Here is a 16,800-nt window from a genome sequence, read left to right as displayed (position 1 = left end):
ATTCTAGTGCAGCTAGTACGTATTTACTAACTGTGTAGAAGATACTGTGCTGAGTGTTGTGAGGGAAGCAGAGATGAACTAAATAAGGCCAGTGACCTCAAGAAACAGTGTAGCGAGATAGACACATTTAAAAAAACAAAAGGTAGCTCACATTAAGGTCGCTAAGACAAAGACTTTGAAAGTTTTAGAAAAATGGATTTCTCATCTTTTTTGAGAAATCCCAGAAGAATTTATGGAAGAGGGGAACGTTTGAGTTGAAGCAAGAGGCAAGAGGTCTAACTTGCAACTTTTAACCACTTATTGATAGCAAGTTGCTGCAGCCCAGGTGGGCAAGGGAATGGAGCACATCACCATCAAAACCATAGCCAGATTAAGGATCCAACTGTAGCTCTATCCCTGAGCATGTCACTGTGTGCAGGGTGATGCCTGAAAGTTTCACTTCACTACATTTGTTATCCCCTATAATCTGGAACTTCAGAGAGCTGTAGAATGTGTACATTTAACCTAGACATCTAGAGTAGAGCTGTCCCATAGAATTTTCTGTGATGATAGAAATGTTCTTAATCTGCACTGTCCAATATCATAGCCACTAGCCATGTGTGGCTAGAAGGAGGAAATAAAATCTAAATTTCTTTTAATAACCAATGTGGCTAACAGCCATCACATTGGTCAGTGCAGGTCTAGAACTTTGGGTTGTTCTTAGTGAACTAGTCACAAAATAATGTATGGCCAGCATTTATTGTACAGTTCAGAAAGTCAAATTAGTAGAATCATGGTCTTTTGGGATCATGTTGATCTACCTGGAGTGAGATAGGACTTCACTTTTGTCTCCATCATCTTTGCATAACTGACACATTAACTAACTTCCTTCATGTGATTAAACGAATATTTATTGAGCATACATTAACATGAACAGAATTAAACCTTTCCAGGACATGTTCCAAGAACAATGAAACACCTGCACTTTTCTAAAAACTTCACGACTCATTTTGCAAAACCTGTGTAAGATTCGGAAATGGGGTACTGGAAGAAAGAAACCTCCAAATAAAGCAGCTTTAAAAATTGCTTAACTAAGAGAAATCTGGGTTGGAAGTCCACAGCTGATATGACTAAATGGTGACTTCAGGATCCAAGTGCCTTCTTCCTTATTGTTCCACTAGGGTTGCCCTCAGGCACATGGCATTCCAGATGGGGAGGCGGAAGAGCTAGGGAAAGCGAGCCCATTCTTTTAACAGGCACACATCACTACTATTCACATCTCTTTGGCCAGAACTTGGTTAAATGGCCCCACCTAGTTACAAGGGAATCTGGCAAGTAGTTAATCTAACGGCCCCCCCCATGGTAAATTTAACAAGCTAAAGTATGGGGTTCTATTGCTAAAGGAAGAAGGGGAGAAAGAATGGATATAGTCACAGTCTTTGCTAAAAAAAAAAAACCCAGAAATATTCTGGATTCCATGATAATGAAAATTTGAGACATAAAAGAGCACACCAAAAAAATCATTTTTACACACCTTTTCACCAAAAAAAAAAAAAAAAAAAACCAATGAAAAAATTAGAAATTACTTTTTCTTTACCAATCTAAATATTTAAGTCCTTTATTTAAAGCAACAAATAAATGTGCACTTGTACCCACTAAAAATTCATCATATCAGACAGGATCAGAAAGTTTATTTACTTTAAAACATTTGACAAGTATTGTTATTGGACAATCATTTATTTAAAATAATATACTAAATACAAAAATAAATCAAGTATTGCTTCTATTTTTCAAGTGTCAAAGTCTTTGCCATAGAAAATAGAAAGAACCTTTTATAAACTAAAAATTACATTTAAGCTCCATCAAGTTTAATAACTGCACACGATTTCCTTTTACGTTTGTGCTTTACAAATTTCCAAACTACTTCTTTGCAAGGTACAAGTTCACAACAAGAATGTATGCATACAACCATATACACACATTTTTACATAGGAATGTTTCTCATTAAATATACATATAGAGAACCTAACACAGATAGTACTGTGGCCTAAAAGCCAACCAACTGGGCCACATGTGCCACTATACAGCAACAGGTATAGATGCAGAAGCATTATTTGACATTCAAATGAGCACTCCAGTTATCAAAGACGATGACATCTGAGTAAGGGCTACTCAGTTTAATGTTTCTAGACAAGACATTAATTAATTCTTAATCTATATTAAATCATTAGTTCAACAGCCTTATTCATTAAAAAAAAATAGAGTGAACTTCAAATATTTCACAATACATTAAGTTAAGCTGAGGATAAACAACATTGTCATATGTATACACACTTATTTTAAAAAGGTAAAGGAATATTATTTATTAATCTTAGAGCAAATACTCAAAATTAAAGATCATTCCCAAATTGGTCTGTGGTTTTACTTTATAATCACTGGGACATTCAATTCCTTATCAGAGAGATAAATGCTGAAGTTCTCTTCCCTGGTATATGCATTCAAGCCTCACAACACAGACATGTATAAATCATGGTTCAAGATGAATATTTATAATGCTTTACCACCCACAGGGTGTCAATCTCACTACATTAACCAGATGTGGAAAAGACTCTCACTTCTGATCAGTTCCTGAATTTCCATATGATTAATCACAACAATACAGAACTTTAAATTACATTAGTAATTTATTAGTATAAATACATATTGAGCATTTTAAATTCTACCAACTAGAAAAGTGATAAATCACAAAATTTGCTTTTTCTCTATTTAGGAAAAAGAATCTAGCCTTACATCCTTATTCAGAAATTGCATGAATTTTTCAGAAATTCCAAATATAATGATTGAAAATTTATAAGCAATTGAACTGTGAAAATACTAATTTATTGAAATTGATGTTTTACAATAAATTTCATTAAAAGGGAGCTTGAAGAGCTTGTGAAATCTCAATTACAAGCAAGTAGTAAACACCAAAGGAGCAAGATGTCTGTCTTACATTGACCAAAATGTACCAAAATGCTATTATATTTAGAAAATTTTAATTAGCATGCTAAAATATATTCAAAGACTTATTTCATTTTACTAAAAGTCACAGGCAAGCAGAGACTACAATAATACAGGAAAATGAAATCCAACAATATAATTGCACCAGTAAAGAACACCAAAATCTAAGAGGTAGTCAAAAGTAACCCTGATAAAATATCCTGACAGATGCTCCCTAATCTCAGAGACCCAAATATAGTATGAAATTCTTATATTTTCAGTGATTAGAAAACATTTATTGGTATAGAATCTAAAAACCAAGTGTCTAAATGAATAATACTATAAATGGAACAATACTCATATTTGCAAAAAAAAAAAAAAAGCTAAGAATAAAATCTAGAACAGATGTCTACAGCCTGTGGGCCAAATCTGGCCTACTGCCAGTTTCTGCAAACAAAGTTTTACTGAAATATAACTACACCCATTTAATTTACATATTGTGTATGGCTGCTGATTTTATACTCACAGCTGAGTCGAGTACTTGCGATAGATCAAATGGCCCACAAAACCTAAAATACTTACTAAAACATTGACCATCTGTCCCTTTACAGAAAGTTTGCTGACCTGTGGTCTAGACATATGCTCATAGGTATGTAGTTCTGAATAGCACTGGAAGATTATGTCACAACATAAGGTATTCAACCATAAGGAATGTAAGATACTAGTTATAATTCAATTACTTTTCATATCTGAAATTGTCCTAACATTTTTTTCTTCATTTTTGTGGTCTAACCTCAATGAGTGTTTCCAAATTATTATAAAAAGATTTCGTACTACACTGTCCAAGAAGTTTCTGCAATGATGAAAGTATTTTATATCTGCACTGTCCAATACTGTAGCCACTAGCCACATAAGGCTATTGAGCATCTGAAATGTGGCTAGTGCAACCAAAGAACTGAATTTTTAATTTTAATTAATTTAAATTGCCAATGTGACTTTTGGCTACATTATTGGACAGCACAGATTTAACTCAACTAAATTAAAATTCCAAAGTGTGACTCTTAAAAATGACCAAAAATAATAGAGTAATGCCTTTGAAAAAAGGGGCTTTGGGCAGAAATGAACTGAATACCATAAACTCAACCCAAGACAAATTCCTTAATTAGTAAGCAAGATAAAACTGATTCCAGATTGTTGCTCTACTTCACTATCTATCTCTTTTCAGTGAAGAGGCAAAACTACTAATGCATCTTTTTTTTTTTAGCAGAAACCCTGATAATTTTATGCTTAAAAGTAATAATAATTGTAATCTTCATTAATTACATTAAAATTGTGTGGGCATTTCACACGAAGTATATTTTTTAGCTTGCTTCCCATCAGAAAGTCATCTCTTAAAGTCAGTTCATTTCTATACCCTTAACATTTCAACCATGCTGTACAGAAGCCTTAGTTTATAGTAGGTACATATGAGAACTGTGACCTCTTCTAAATCTGCAAAATTGCCAAGTAGTCACTTCTACTATGGAGAAGTCATTTTAATAGTCCAATCTTCCAAATGTTATATCTTCCATTACATGATAAAATATACCCATTCAGCGACAGAATTAGAGGACAGAGGTAACGCCTTGTGTAGGTCAAGTCAAAAAATATAACTCTTGTTCTCCACGTGCCTACCTCACAACTATTTTTATATGTACCAAAACAATAAAATAGATGTATTTTTAGATTACATATTACCAATTACACATTGCAAATTAGCTACTGGTACAACTGAAAACATTAAACTAAAATATACAAAGTCAATTTGAAATAATATAATACTCTCAAAAGACAAATGTTTGAGATTTTTTGCCTTATGATATCTTCCAATTATTCACACATGCTTCCCCAGATAGCTAATTCCACATTCTGTTTTCAAAATCAGCTGGCAAGACTAATTTTATGCATTTTGATTTTAAAGTAGCTGATATCCAGAATCATACACTTCTTTTCCAACCTGGTAGTTAGTTGAAAGATACAAAATATTTTAAGGGCACTTCTGTTTATGTGTTCTTTTGCAGTTTAATCAGATGTGGTAGCAGGAACTTTAACAGAGAGATTTCTTCTGGTGCTGGTGATGTGCCGCTGCTGTGCTAGGAAAGACCGGGCAGGGGCACAAGCCGCCGTGTCTTTGTAAGCGCCACTGCCACGCACGAGTCTAGATTCCATCCCTAACTTCTGGAATGCTAGACTCTGAACAAAAATAAACAAATAACATGACTATGCGGAGTTTGAAAAGTGCTTTCCACATATACAAAGTCATTTAATCCTCAAAGCAATTCTATAAAGCTGGTGTTTTCCTCATTGTTATAGAAAAAATTAAGGGTTCAGGAGCTACACTGCACGTGATAATGCCAGTAAGAAAGGAGAAAAAAAAAAGGCATAAATCCCTTTTTCTCTCTTTTGGCCCATTAAATTTGAAATTGTTAAAAACAGTAGCTTAAAATAATGCTCTAGAATTAAGCTTAATTATAACAATAGAAAAAAGTCCCAAGGCAAATCTTTGTGTTGGGGCCGTTACTCCAGCCATTATGAGCAGACACAGCACAAGAGAAAAGCCTAAGATCAATGGTTCTTGAAGTGTGGTCCCTGGATTAACGTTTGCACAACTGGGAATTTAAAAGTGCAAATTATACCTGTGGATTCTACCCAGACCTACTGAATAAGAAGCTCTGCAGGTAAGTCCAATAGTTTGCGTTTTAACAAGTCCTCTGATGCATGCTAAAGTTTGAGAATCACAGAATAGTTCAAATTTACTATGGTCTAGCTATATATCAGTACATGACAAATTATTGTAGTTGTGGCTATTGGGTTTCTTACTAAGGGAAGAAGTCACTACTCCTCTCACTAGATCACATAAAGCGATTTTACGGAACTTAGCTTCACTGGTAACTAGTACAATAGACAACAATATTGTAAATGCTCAAAAAATATGGGTTGAAAAATGATTAAATAATGCATTATTTGGCTCTAATATCTTTGATGATTTATGTTTCAAGAGGCCACAGAACAACAAGGAAAATAATACATTGTCCCTAATCTTAACCAGGATGGCTAACCCATGAAGGAAGGTTCTGGGGACACCTCACACAATCTCCTTCAAGGCCTTGCTAAATTAAGCCAGATTTCACCAAAGAGAGAAGGGAGGGAGAAAACAAAAAGTATGATGACATGAAAGAAAAAGGCATGTTTGAGGATGGAGAACCAGTTCTTCATGGTGAAGCACAGGCTTCACATGTGGAGAGTCTATAAACTGATATTCTCTCATACTAAATAAATGGCAGCTAAGGTAGATAATGGCTGTGTTATTATCTATGCTAGCTGATTAGAATACTCAAAAGAACCATATACATCAGGAAATGCTACTCTTGAAAACATCCCACCATACTAAGGATGACAAAATAAAATATATCAAATTATTTTATACTATTTTCTCCGTGTTAGGACAGATAGACAATTCTTAAAGAGCAGTCTCTGGATTAAAAAAAAGAAAATACAACAAAGGATACACTGAGAGGCTTTAGGGATGTTAAAATACATGCTGAGTACTAGAAGCACCTAATTTTGCATTATACAGATATTCTTATTTCTACAGAAACCCTTTATGAAGCACAAATTAAATGTTTTAGCTCAAATAAGGCGATTTTAAAAATGTTTAAGAACTGTATGAGTGCTTCATGTGCATTAACTTAAAGGTTGGTGAGTCATGAAATCAATTTAGAGGTTTTGAAAAAGTCAAAATCAACTAAAAATATTAAAATATAAAATTTGGATTATGAACAACATTTAAAAAAAAAAAACAAAAGAATATAATAGAAAACGCCTGAGTGCAACACACACAGTCAAGGTAACTTTGTTCAGTTATACATAAACATGAACACATACTAATTTGTGGTATAAAGTATATTTCCTTCTGTGGTTCATGGTCAAAATGTTTGATAAACACTGTTCTAAACATTGATTCACTGGCTAAATTTCAACTCACCTTATTATACCAGGCAGAAACAATGAGTTTTTCTTCATAATCACGGAATTTTGCTACTTTACATTCACTCTGGAAAAAGATATGAGGACTATTAAAATCCAAGAAATAAACCCAAATTACTGAAAATGGAATATTTTTTTCACTATGCCCATGATCAAGAGAATGTGAAGAATGCACTGTGAGGCACAGAAAGTATACAAATTGTAAAGCTGAATCATGGGAAATGCATGCCCAGCACCTTTAGGAAAGAATAAGATTGTGACTAATAAATCTTTATTTTAGGAATTGTACTGGTAGAACAGATATTAAACAATAACAAACAAGAAACGAGTGATTCTTATGCTACTGTACCCTATATCTAGAGAAAAAAGTAACAACTGGCTTAGGTGACAAAACAAAGCTGCACCTGCAGAGAGTCGAAACTAAGGAGAAAAAGGATGTAGGGAAAAATACCCCAGAAAATCCTTCAAAATTTCCTGTAAAGCTTAGCATGAATTGTTCTCTCTCAGTCCTTGGTGACTGTATGCTACACTGCCCAGGGCCCTATCTGCGTGCCACCCTAGAGACTGACGTTCATTTCTTAATTACTCTAATACAGCTGATTTTGTACATGTTGTGGAGCGCCAGATATAGCTGGCATCTAAAACATTTGAATGTTCCTACAGCAAGATGCTCATGGTACGAAAAAGCATACAGGAAACAAAGGAGGTAAGATGCCCATTTTCTCGCTCACATCCACTCCAGACAGAGACTGCCCGAGAAGGATGCAGACAGAATAACCTCTGCTATAAACATCAGTTTTCTCCTTTTTACTTTTTGCAGTGTGTGTACAGATAAATACACATAAATTAAAGGCCCATATGCTGTGACTTAACTGAAGATTTTCCTCACAGCCCTATATTAGAGGCACCATTTTGTCATCACACTTGTAAGGGACCTACATTTCAAGTATCAACACTGGTGCACATTCTCATTGGCTTTCACTGGGAAGTGAATATTCAAAGCAACTTAGAGTTCACAGATTATTCAGTTCAAGTCCCATTATTTTACAGATGAGGAGACTAAGGACCAGAGAGGAGGAGTGATAACTTCAAGACAAGTTAACAGTAAAGCTGTAACCTTGGCTTCTGATTTATGTGATATTTAATGCTGGGGGTACAGAGATATGATACAGCCTCTGCCCTCAAGACACTCTGACACATGCCATAAAGAAAAATGCTATTGTGGGATGAATTCATGAGTTCAAAGTACATGGAGTCACTATAAAGAGACAACTAACTTTGCCTAAGATATACAAGGAGAGCTTTATAAATGGGAGATATTGGAGCTGGATCCTGAAGAATGAATAGTATTTCTTCAGAGAGACACTTCTATCCAGTGCTTTTGTACAACACTTGACATGGCCTGGACAAGCACTTACAGCAAGTGCACCATAAGGCTGGTGTGTACTCTGTATATTAAAGTCTTTAAAGCTTTAAATAAATTATTTCCACCACAGTCTCTATCTACTGGCTCAGAAATAATATGAAGAAAATGGTTAATGAATATAGTGTATTTCCCTGAAACATAACCTTCCCAGTTGATTTATTGGGAGAAGAAAAGTAAAGAAGAATCTGGTTAACTGAGTATAGTACCTTTTTAAAAAGGTGACCTTTGTTTTTGTTTTTTTTTAAATGAACTCTCATCCACATAATATTAAAAGGAGCATGACGGCAGGACTCTACTAGAAAGAAGGGCTATCTATATGATTGGCTGTTACAGAGGGAGAGACATACAATGCAGCAAGATACGTAAACTTGTAGAGGCCCATCTTGTGGGCTTGTGAGATGCTTTGTAATAAGCATACTGAGTGCTAAAACATGACACTCCTAACTTAAATTCTTGTGAAATTTGATCATTAATGGCAAATATTGACAGCAGTTAATTATATATTGACAGAATAATTAAGAGGAGATATATGAATATGGAAGTTTTACCTCCAGAATCTCAATTCTTCTCTCTTTCTCTGCCAACTGCTTTCTAAGTAGCATTATTTCAGCTGATGCTGGATTTAATTTGGGGTCTAAAGTTTTTATTACCTGTTTAAAGGAAAAAAACAAATCTCTTATGTTCACTTTATCTTGTCAAATACTGAAATAAGAACACAGTGTGTAAAATCTGTGTAAAGTGGAACATTATCCAGAAAGTGATCCAGGAGCTAACTATAACTTGTTTTACATTCTAATTTGAGTAACAAAAATAACATTCTACAGGCTAGAAATGGTATAAAAATTCAGTACAAAAATGGGAAGATACCCATCTCCAAATCAAATTTCCTTCTCCCGGCTCAGTACTCAGAAATAGTTACTTAGCCTTATCAAGCTTTGAGCACTGAGGTCTTGAAATAACCCCTTTCTACCTTTAACTTGAATCAGATAAATTAAAACATTTTTTAAAATTAATTAAAATGAATTCAATAGTTATATGGGAACTTGCTAACTGTACAAAGTAGGAGTAACTAACACACACAAAAAATTCTTAGCAACAATCTTACTACCATTATCTAGTTAGATGTAATTCAACATATAAGATAAATATAATAGACATTGATGATTTTGTCTGCAAATTCTAGAGTATTCAGTCATATCCATGTAAATTACCAAATGTGAGCAAAAACAAAGTTTGATCAGAATGTTGTTCAGAGACTGAACTAAACTATGTAGTCAGCAGTATGGTAGCAAATCAACTCAGAAATATTAGGTATAAAGTTACAAGCAAAACAAGTTTCCAATAATAAGGTCATCTGTATCACCGAATTACAAATCTATTTTAAAAGATTTAAAATTTAATGACAAGAAAATTTCATCTATGTTTATAGAAGTAAAGAAAAAAGACTATAAAGTAATATCCCTAAACACTACTGTGGTTCATTCAGAACAATTCACTGCTAAACGTGGCAGGCACTGTGGCAGATGGGGCTGCAGCAGTTTACCAGAGTCAGGGCAACTGACTCTTATGAAGTACCTCCCCTTATGAAGTACACATTGTAAAAGCAGACACATTAGTTTTTAAATCATAATTTAATTACAAAGAACACATAAAAATTGGTTGCCTCTAAGTGATAGAAAGCTCAGAAAATATAGAAAAGTCACAACCATACCTTCTATCATGTACATACGTTACTATTTTAACCTCTCCCCTGAAATAGTGTAAGGGTAAAAAATGAAATCATGTTTACCAAAAAAGCAACTTTTTTAAATGATAATATTTGATGATGGCAAGAATACAGTATTCATTGTCATTGCTTTGTCTAATTAGTTATAATACTTTTAGAATATCATGTAGAAATACATGTCAAGCATCTTTAGAATGTTCTTATCCTTTGACCCAATAACTTTTGTTTGATGCATTAACCTAGGAACAAGATTAACATAATAAACCAAAATAAGGGGAAATTTTCTGTATAAATATGTTTCCCGTAGCCTTATTTCTAGGAGCAAAAAAGAAAAAGACATGGAAACAAACTATTTCCAACAATAGGATGTTGACTAAGTAAACAATGATATATCTATTCAACTGAAAGAATATTATGTAGCTAACTCTTTAATTTTGCAGTCTGCTCCATACACAAGTGTATTGTTTGCTGCTGTATTCCCAGTGCTTACCATAACAGGTGCTCGATAAATATTAGCTACATTTATATAACATGAGGACATTAAGTTTAAAAATACAAATTGCACGATCAAAATCATACGTGATACGATCATACAAATTGGGTGTGTGGGTGTGTTACGGTAAACAATCACAGAGATAATAGGCACTGAAAAAAATGCACTGTTAACAGCAGTTGTCTCTGAGAACCTTCCAATAAATTTTCTACTGAAAGCATTTACACATTTGTAACAGAGACACTGAACTGTGGCAGACTGCCCGGATGTTTAGCAAGTCGGCCTCCTGAAGTTGGGTGCAGCCACGTGCCTGAGTTCTGCCCACTGAAATGCGAGGGAAGAGATTTATGCCTGATCCATTATGTATGTCCCATATGATCTCGGCTTGTCTTCCCTCCTCTGTAGCTGGACAACGTCGAGTGAATCTGAGAACCCCTTAGTGAAGAAGGCTGACCCTTCGTCACTCGGGGGCTCTGAATGACTGCATAGAGTATGGCCCCTCCCACACTGACGACTGAACTTCGTGTGATCAAGAAGGGAACTTCTATCTTGCTAAGCCTTGAGATCTTGGGGTGTACCTGTTGCTGCAGGTACTATTTACACCTTAATAAATAAAAAACTTAAACATAAAAAGGGAAGACATGTTAGCAGTATTTTAAGGCTCTGTCATAAAATTCTCTTCTTTTATTCAGTAATTAGAAAAGGGCACATTAACATTCTCTGAGAATACTTACAGTTAATTAGGAAAATATATTCATGGAAATGGAAGATTTTATGAGAACAGTACTTACAGATATTTAAGAAAAAGTATGAAATAAGGAAAAGGATAATTAGTCTGGTGAACATTTAGACTGATCTTTAACTGTCTAATACACACTTAATAAATGCTAAAACCATTTAAACAAGTTTGCAAAGCTCAATTTTCACAAAGGCAAATGTTCACTGTAAGAGCTAAAGATTACATACCTTCACAGTAGTCATTTTCTCTACATGAGGTCACTACAATCAACATTTAACTGTCCCTATGAAGCCATGTGTAGTATTTTCTGATGCTGATGAGTGAGAGGGAAAGAACATGAAGACAGAGGTGGAGACGCACCAGGAACCTGACTGGCAAGGCAGGGTAGTGGGGAGCAAAGCGATGTGACATAGATCCAAGAAGAGGTGGGACAGGCCCAATTAGAACCCAAGTCACAAAGACTAAAACTCTGAAAGATAAGCCACTCACATTTCTTGCTTTCTCTAAGTACATTTTGTATCTTTCCTCCATTGCTTTCATATCTTCATCTTTCTTCTGAAGAGCAGCTTCAAGTTCATTGATCTTTTGTACTGTTATTGAAAAGAAAATGAAACATGAGCAATTTAAAATACTCCTTCCTCACATAAAAAAATTATATTTTCTAAAGACTGATAATGAGAACTTGGAAGAGAAACATTTTATTTCTTCTTTGTAGTCAATTCTTCCAGCCGCTCCGTGGCATGTGGGATCTTCCCAGACCGGGGCATGAACCCGTGTCCCCTGCATCGGCAGGCGGATTCTCAACCACTGCGCCACCAGGGAAGCCCTGTAGTCAATTCTTATCTAAAACTTCTGAACTATACCCAACACATCCCTGATCATTTTGTATTATTTTTTCTTAAAAAATATCTCTAATCTGCTTTACTGAGTTATTTTTCTTTCTATCAAGTATTTCATTGAGCAAATACACCTTACAATGTAAGCACAACCATCACAAAATAAAGCATTCTTTCTACATGTTTGAGGTTCATTTTAATCTGATTATAAATTACTTTATTTACACTTCTATAGTATTAATTTTATTATATTTTACAATGTTTGATACTCCTATATATCAATCAGGTCATTTTATTAGATTTACCTTTTTTTTTTTGCTTTAGGATATGATCATTTATTACTTAAATCACTAAAAATTATTATGATTCTTATTTGCAATGTACATATCTGCATTGCCTGAAGAGTTATATACACAGTCCTTGCATCCTTCAACTAAAAAAGTCAAGTCTTTACATAAAGTCTGATCCAGGTTTTTACAAATACCTACCATTCTGGTTTACATCTGGCTGGAGGTCTTCAATGAGCTCTTGTTTCTTCTGTAATTCTTCATGGACCTCCGTTAGTTTTTCCCTAAGTAGTGGAAAGAGCATGGAGCTTTGGAGCCAAACAGACATAAGAATGAAAACTGGTTTCTGCCACATAACATTTGTGGACTGTGGGCAAGTCACTTTCTGATCCTTAGCTTCTTCATCTGTGAAATGGGAATAATACCTGCCAAATATTCTAGGGGTTGGTTATGAGGATGTAAACTGCCTGACACATGGTGGGTGCCAAAAATTTTACAGTTTTCCCCTGGCCACCCTTGCTTCCTAAGAAAGTTAAAGTAAATATTTTATAGGTTAAACATCCCACACTTTCACATAATCTAGTTGTGACAGTTGTCTGCTTTATAAACTCTTCAAATGACACTAGCGATTAAAAAATGTAGGAGTTTGGGATCATGAGCAGGTAGGCTGACCCTTTTACCATGTTCTTCTTTTCACTTTTGGTAGCAGTGGTGAACACTGAATTGGCATCAGGGTTTTTACTTTTAATAAACAAAATCAGAAAAGGATATTAATAACTTCAGAAGCTTTTAAAACCCTTCCCCTCTCATATTTGAAATGACTATCAGTTTTACTTACATATGAGCTTCCAACTTCTGCTTTAGTTTGCTGGACTATAAAAATTAGAAAAAGTTGCTGTAAGATAACTATTGTGACAAAGGTAAGTTTTCCAGACATCGAAATCTCTTTACCTCCTTTTGAAGGGATACCATATAAAATTATAAATGTTTTAAAAATTTGTATTTCTAATAACATACTTTTAAAAACAGAAAATTTTAGGTATATTCTTACTTCAAAGAAGAAAGGGAAAGAGAATAGGAAATTAAATTAGGAAGAGTAAGTATAATAGCAGAAAGAAAAATACTTCATATTTTTGAATACAATGAAAATAAAATCTGAACTCAAAGGAAAATAGCAAATGCAAGCTGAATGTGATATATTGAGGAGTATCAAACATTTAAACTCCTGAAGAATCATCTATCTAAAACACAAATTTTAAGATTTTAGACCTTCACTAAAGAATAGACTTAATGAACAAAAATAATTATCTCTATAATAAAACTTTATCATTATAAATGCAAGCATTTTCAATATTAAATGAAGCAATTGGATTTTGTTAAAAAATAAAATTTAAAACACAAAATTTCCTCTTTAAAAGAACAGGAATTTAGATTGCAATACTAGTTCTGTATCATCTACCAAATAGTTTGAAGAGTTTAAAATATATAATCTAAAATGTAATTTGGACACCAACAAATTTTTTTATAAAGATAAATTTAAAATCCTTAAAACACTGAATCCAAAATGTACTATCCCCAAATGATCCCATATAAAAATATTTTTTAATGTGGCTTAAAAAAATTTGTATTAGAGAGGTTACAATACCGTATATATGCACATATGAGATGCCGCCACGCATGAGACGATTTCTATTTTCCAAGCCCCCAGGGAAAAAAGAGAAAATCATATAAAGCATATAAAAGACAGAAAGGAAACTCAACCCTTTCAATCTTCCTTTTCATCTCTTTATTTACTCTCCCTCATCAATACAAGTATAGTTACCTAACATTCTATCCAATCAATATCTAACACACATCTAGCCCTATCTTTTTTTTTTTTTTTTTTGGAACAGAAAAAGTTTTATGGAAGGGCCAAGCAAGGAGAATGGGCAGCTTATGCTCAAAAAGCCTGAACTCCCTGATGGTTTTCAGGGAAGAGTTTTTAATAGGCAAAATTTTGAGGGAGGGCTGCAGGGTGCATGACCTTTCTCTGATTGGTTGGTGGTGAGGTAACAGGGCAGTGCTCTAGAAATCGTGTGCTCAGCCTGAAGTTACCATCCTCCACCTGGGTGGGGATCTTAGTTCCTGTAGAAGAACTCAGAGATATATTGTTATGTATATCCTTTGAGGAGGAACCAGGACCATGCTTCATCTGCACTGTTGTCTCTTGACTGCTCCGCCTCTGTTTCTGCATTCCCTCCCTTCCCTAATTAGTAACCGTTTGAATCTGCCCTTTAGAACTCAGGTAAGGTCTAGGAGGCCAAAGCCTTCTTCCTTAAAACATGAAATGGGAGACAGAGAAAGACTTTTGTACCCAGGAGGGCCCTACAGGGCCCCGCTCAGTTTCAAGCATGCTTATTGGGATCATTGTTTCTAAGCCTTTTCCATGAGCAGAGCTAGGAAATATGCACACACACACATACACAATGCACATATACAACATACTTTTTGGTATGTATGTTATAGTCAATAAAAAGGGCTTTTTGTTGAAATGAACATTTTGTCCTTCATTTTGCTTCCTAGACTCCCAATAGCATAACCCACTGAGGAGCTATTGGCACAAAGCCCATTTAGTATTTTGAAGTCTTTGTGGAGAAAGAAAGCAGTTCTTCAATTTGAGTTTATGGATCCAACTCCCATTTCAATGTTGTTCATTTTCTCTCTCATATTAGTTCAAAAAAATCTCTGCTCATCCATACCATTTTACAAAGTCTATTTATATTTTCCAAATGCCAAACTTCCATCAAATCATTCTCTTGGGGGACTGTTTGAGATGCAAGCTGTTGCAGAAAAGAAGAGGAAAGAATGGCCTGTAGGCCAGCCCACCTGAGCTTTGCTCTCATTCCGTGAGTTTGCTAGTTGCAAGTCCAGACTAAGAATGAGCTACACAGGTGCTAACACAACAGAAACACACCTTCTTACAAGGGATATTAACAAGAATATGGCCCTGAGTCCTAATTTTAGCTTAAATGCTAGGCTATAAAAGAAGTACAAGGGGCACTAGATTAAGGAAGATTTAGTCTATACTGAAAAGCATGTAAATAGGATGGCAAGTGCAAAAGAATCAAGGGCAGATATTCAGTTTCTGTCACACTTCCCAATGGAAACAGAGGAAAATATTTGCTGTGATACTTGTGTGGTCTTGAAGACAGGTCCAATGTGTCAAGTATGACATCAGCCCTATCTTTTTGTTGTGGTTTTAGTTAAATACATTCCTCCCTCAATTATTACTTCTCCTCTCTGCATATAGAGATTGAACTATATAAACATCGCTAGTTCTATTCAGATTTAGGCTGTTTGATCTTTTTTAAGTCCTCTTACCTCTGCCCTCACAATTATTTGCCATCAAAAACCATGAGAAATGGCAAGGCCATGAGTCTGCATGAAAGGAGGGAAGAAATAAGGGCTGATGTACTTCAAGACTGCTTTAAGATTTCTGGCCTTTGGAGGTTGATGTGACCTACTTCTTGAATGTTCTTTTGGTAGAAATCGCTTTCTCATTCTCTCTTTTCCTCTATTCTGACTGCAGATTACTCTCACTAGGGTTTTCTCAGGCCAGTCCTGTTGGGATCCCAGCAAAACTGTGAAGGCCTCAGTTGTAGCATGCTCCCAATCAGGAATTACCATGAACTTAAGGGTAGCTGTTGAAATAGGACAGATAGAAATCACCTTCCAATCCATATGATCAATTTAGAGGCTCCAAGTTGGCAAAATCCCTGCATCTGTTATGCACATATATACAGTATTTAAGGGCACCCCCAATGATAAGGGTAGCACTTTCAAATACGAGATTAATTTGGACATCAGGACCTATTACAGAGAGTCCATACATAACAGAATTATCATAACTTTTAAGTTACTTACACTTTCTCCTTCAGACTTGGAGCCTTGTTCTTGCAAAGACTTCTGGAGGTCCTCAATCTGTTGCTGCAATTCTCGAATTTGTTCTTTGTTCAGCCTATTATAAGATGAATCACATGTGTTTATTTGTACTGAAAGTCAAAGTAGTTAAGGATCTATAAAGGTGCATTTATGCAATTTAACTCATAAAGTATACATTTAATAGCAATAACCAAAGCTGAACAATTATCTGTGGCTAGGTATAATATATAGTATAGTAGCCTACTTTCAAGGAAATATTCTTTAAAAAAAGACATTTTTATCCTAAAAGCATATATGCCCACATTTAAAATTTTAAGTTTCTTAATGAGTCAGTGGCAAAGCATAACATTTCTGCACTGTACTCACTGGTATAAAAATCAGAAAACTA

At 34.8% G+C, this 16,800-nt stretch overlaps 1 protein-coding gene across 4 annotated transcripts in view; it reads right to left on the bottom strand.

Moving 5' to 3' along the window:
• Positions 1-608: 608 nt before the first annotated feature.
• HOOK1 (hook microtubule tethering protein 1) overlaps positions 609-16,800 on the bottom strand; it is a 64,002-nt gene continuing 47,810 nt past the window's right edge. Inside the window, exons 16-22 of one of the 4 annotated variants that reach the window (XM_007106142.3) lie at positions 16,395-16,488; positions 13,330-13,364; positions 12,693-12,775; positions 11,858-11,958; positions 8,959-9,060; positions 6,983-7,051; positions 609-5,190 (exon numbers count right to left, since the gene is read on the bottom strand). In XM_007106142.3, coding sequence (XP_007106204.2) covers positions 5,020-5,190; positions 6,983-7,051; positions 8,959-9,060; positions 11,858-11,958; positions 12,693-12,775; positions 13,330-13,364; positions 16,395-16,488 — 655 coding nt within the window. In that variant the 3' untranslated portion in view covers positions 609-5,019. Of the gene's footprint in view, positions 5,191-6,982; positions 7,052-8,958; positions 9,061-10,508; positions 11,736-11,857; positions 11,959-12,692; positions 12,776-13,329; positions 13,365-16,394; positions 16,489-16,800 lie in introns of those variants that run through there. The other 3 variants (XM_055084589.1, XM_028489345.2, XM_028489346.2) reach the window with 3 other exon arrangements.

Source organism: Physeter macrocephalus, chromosome 4, assembly GCF_002837175.3.
Source record: "Physeter macrocephalus isolate SW-GA chromosome 4, ASM283717v5, whole genome shotgun sequence".
NCBI classification, from domain to species: Eukaryota; Metazoa; Chordata; class Mammalia; order Artiodactyla; family Physeteridae; genus Physeter; species Physeter macrocephalus.
Note: the sequence above shows the minus strand (reverse complement) of the source record. Positions and strands in the feature narration are given on the sequence as shown.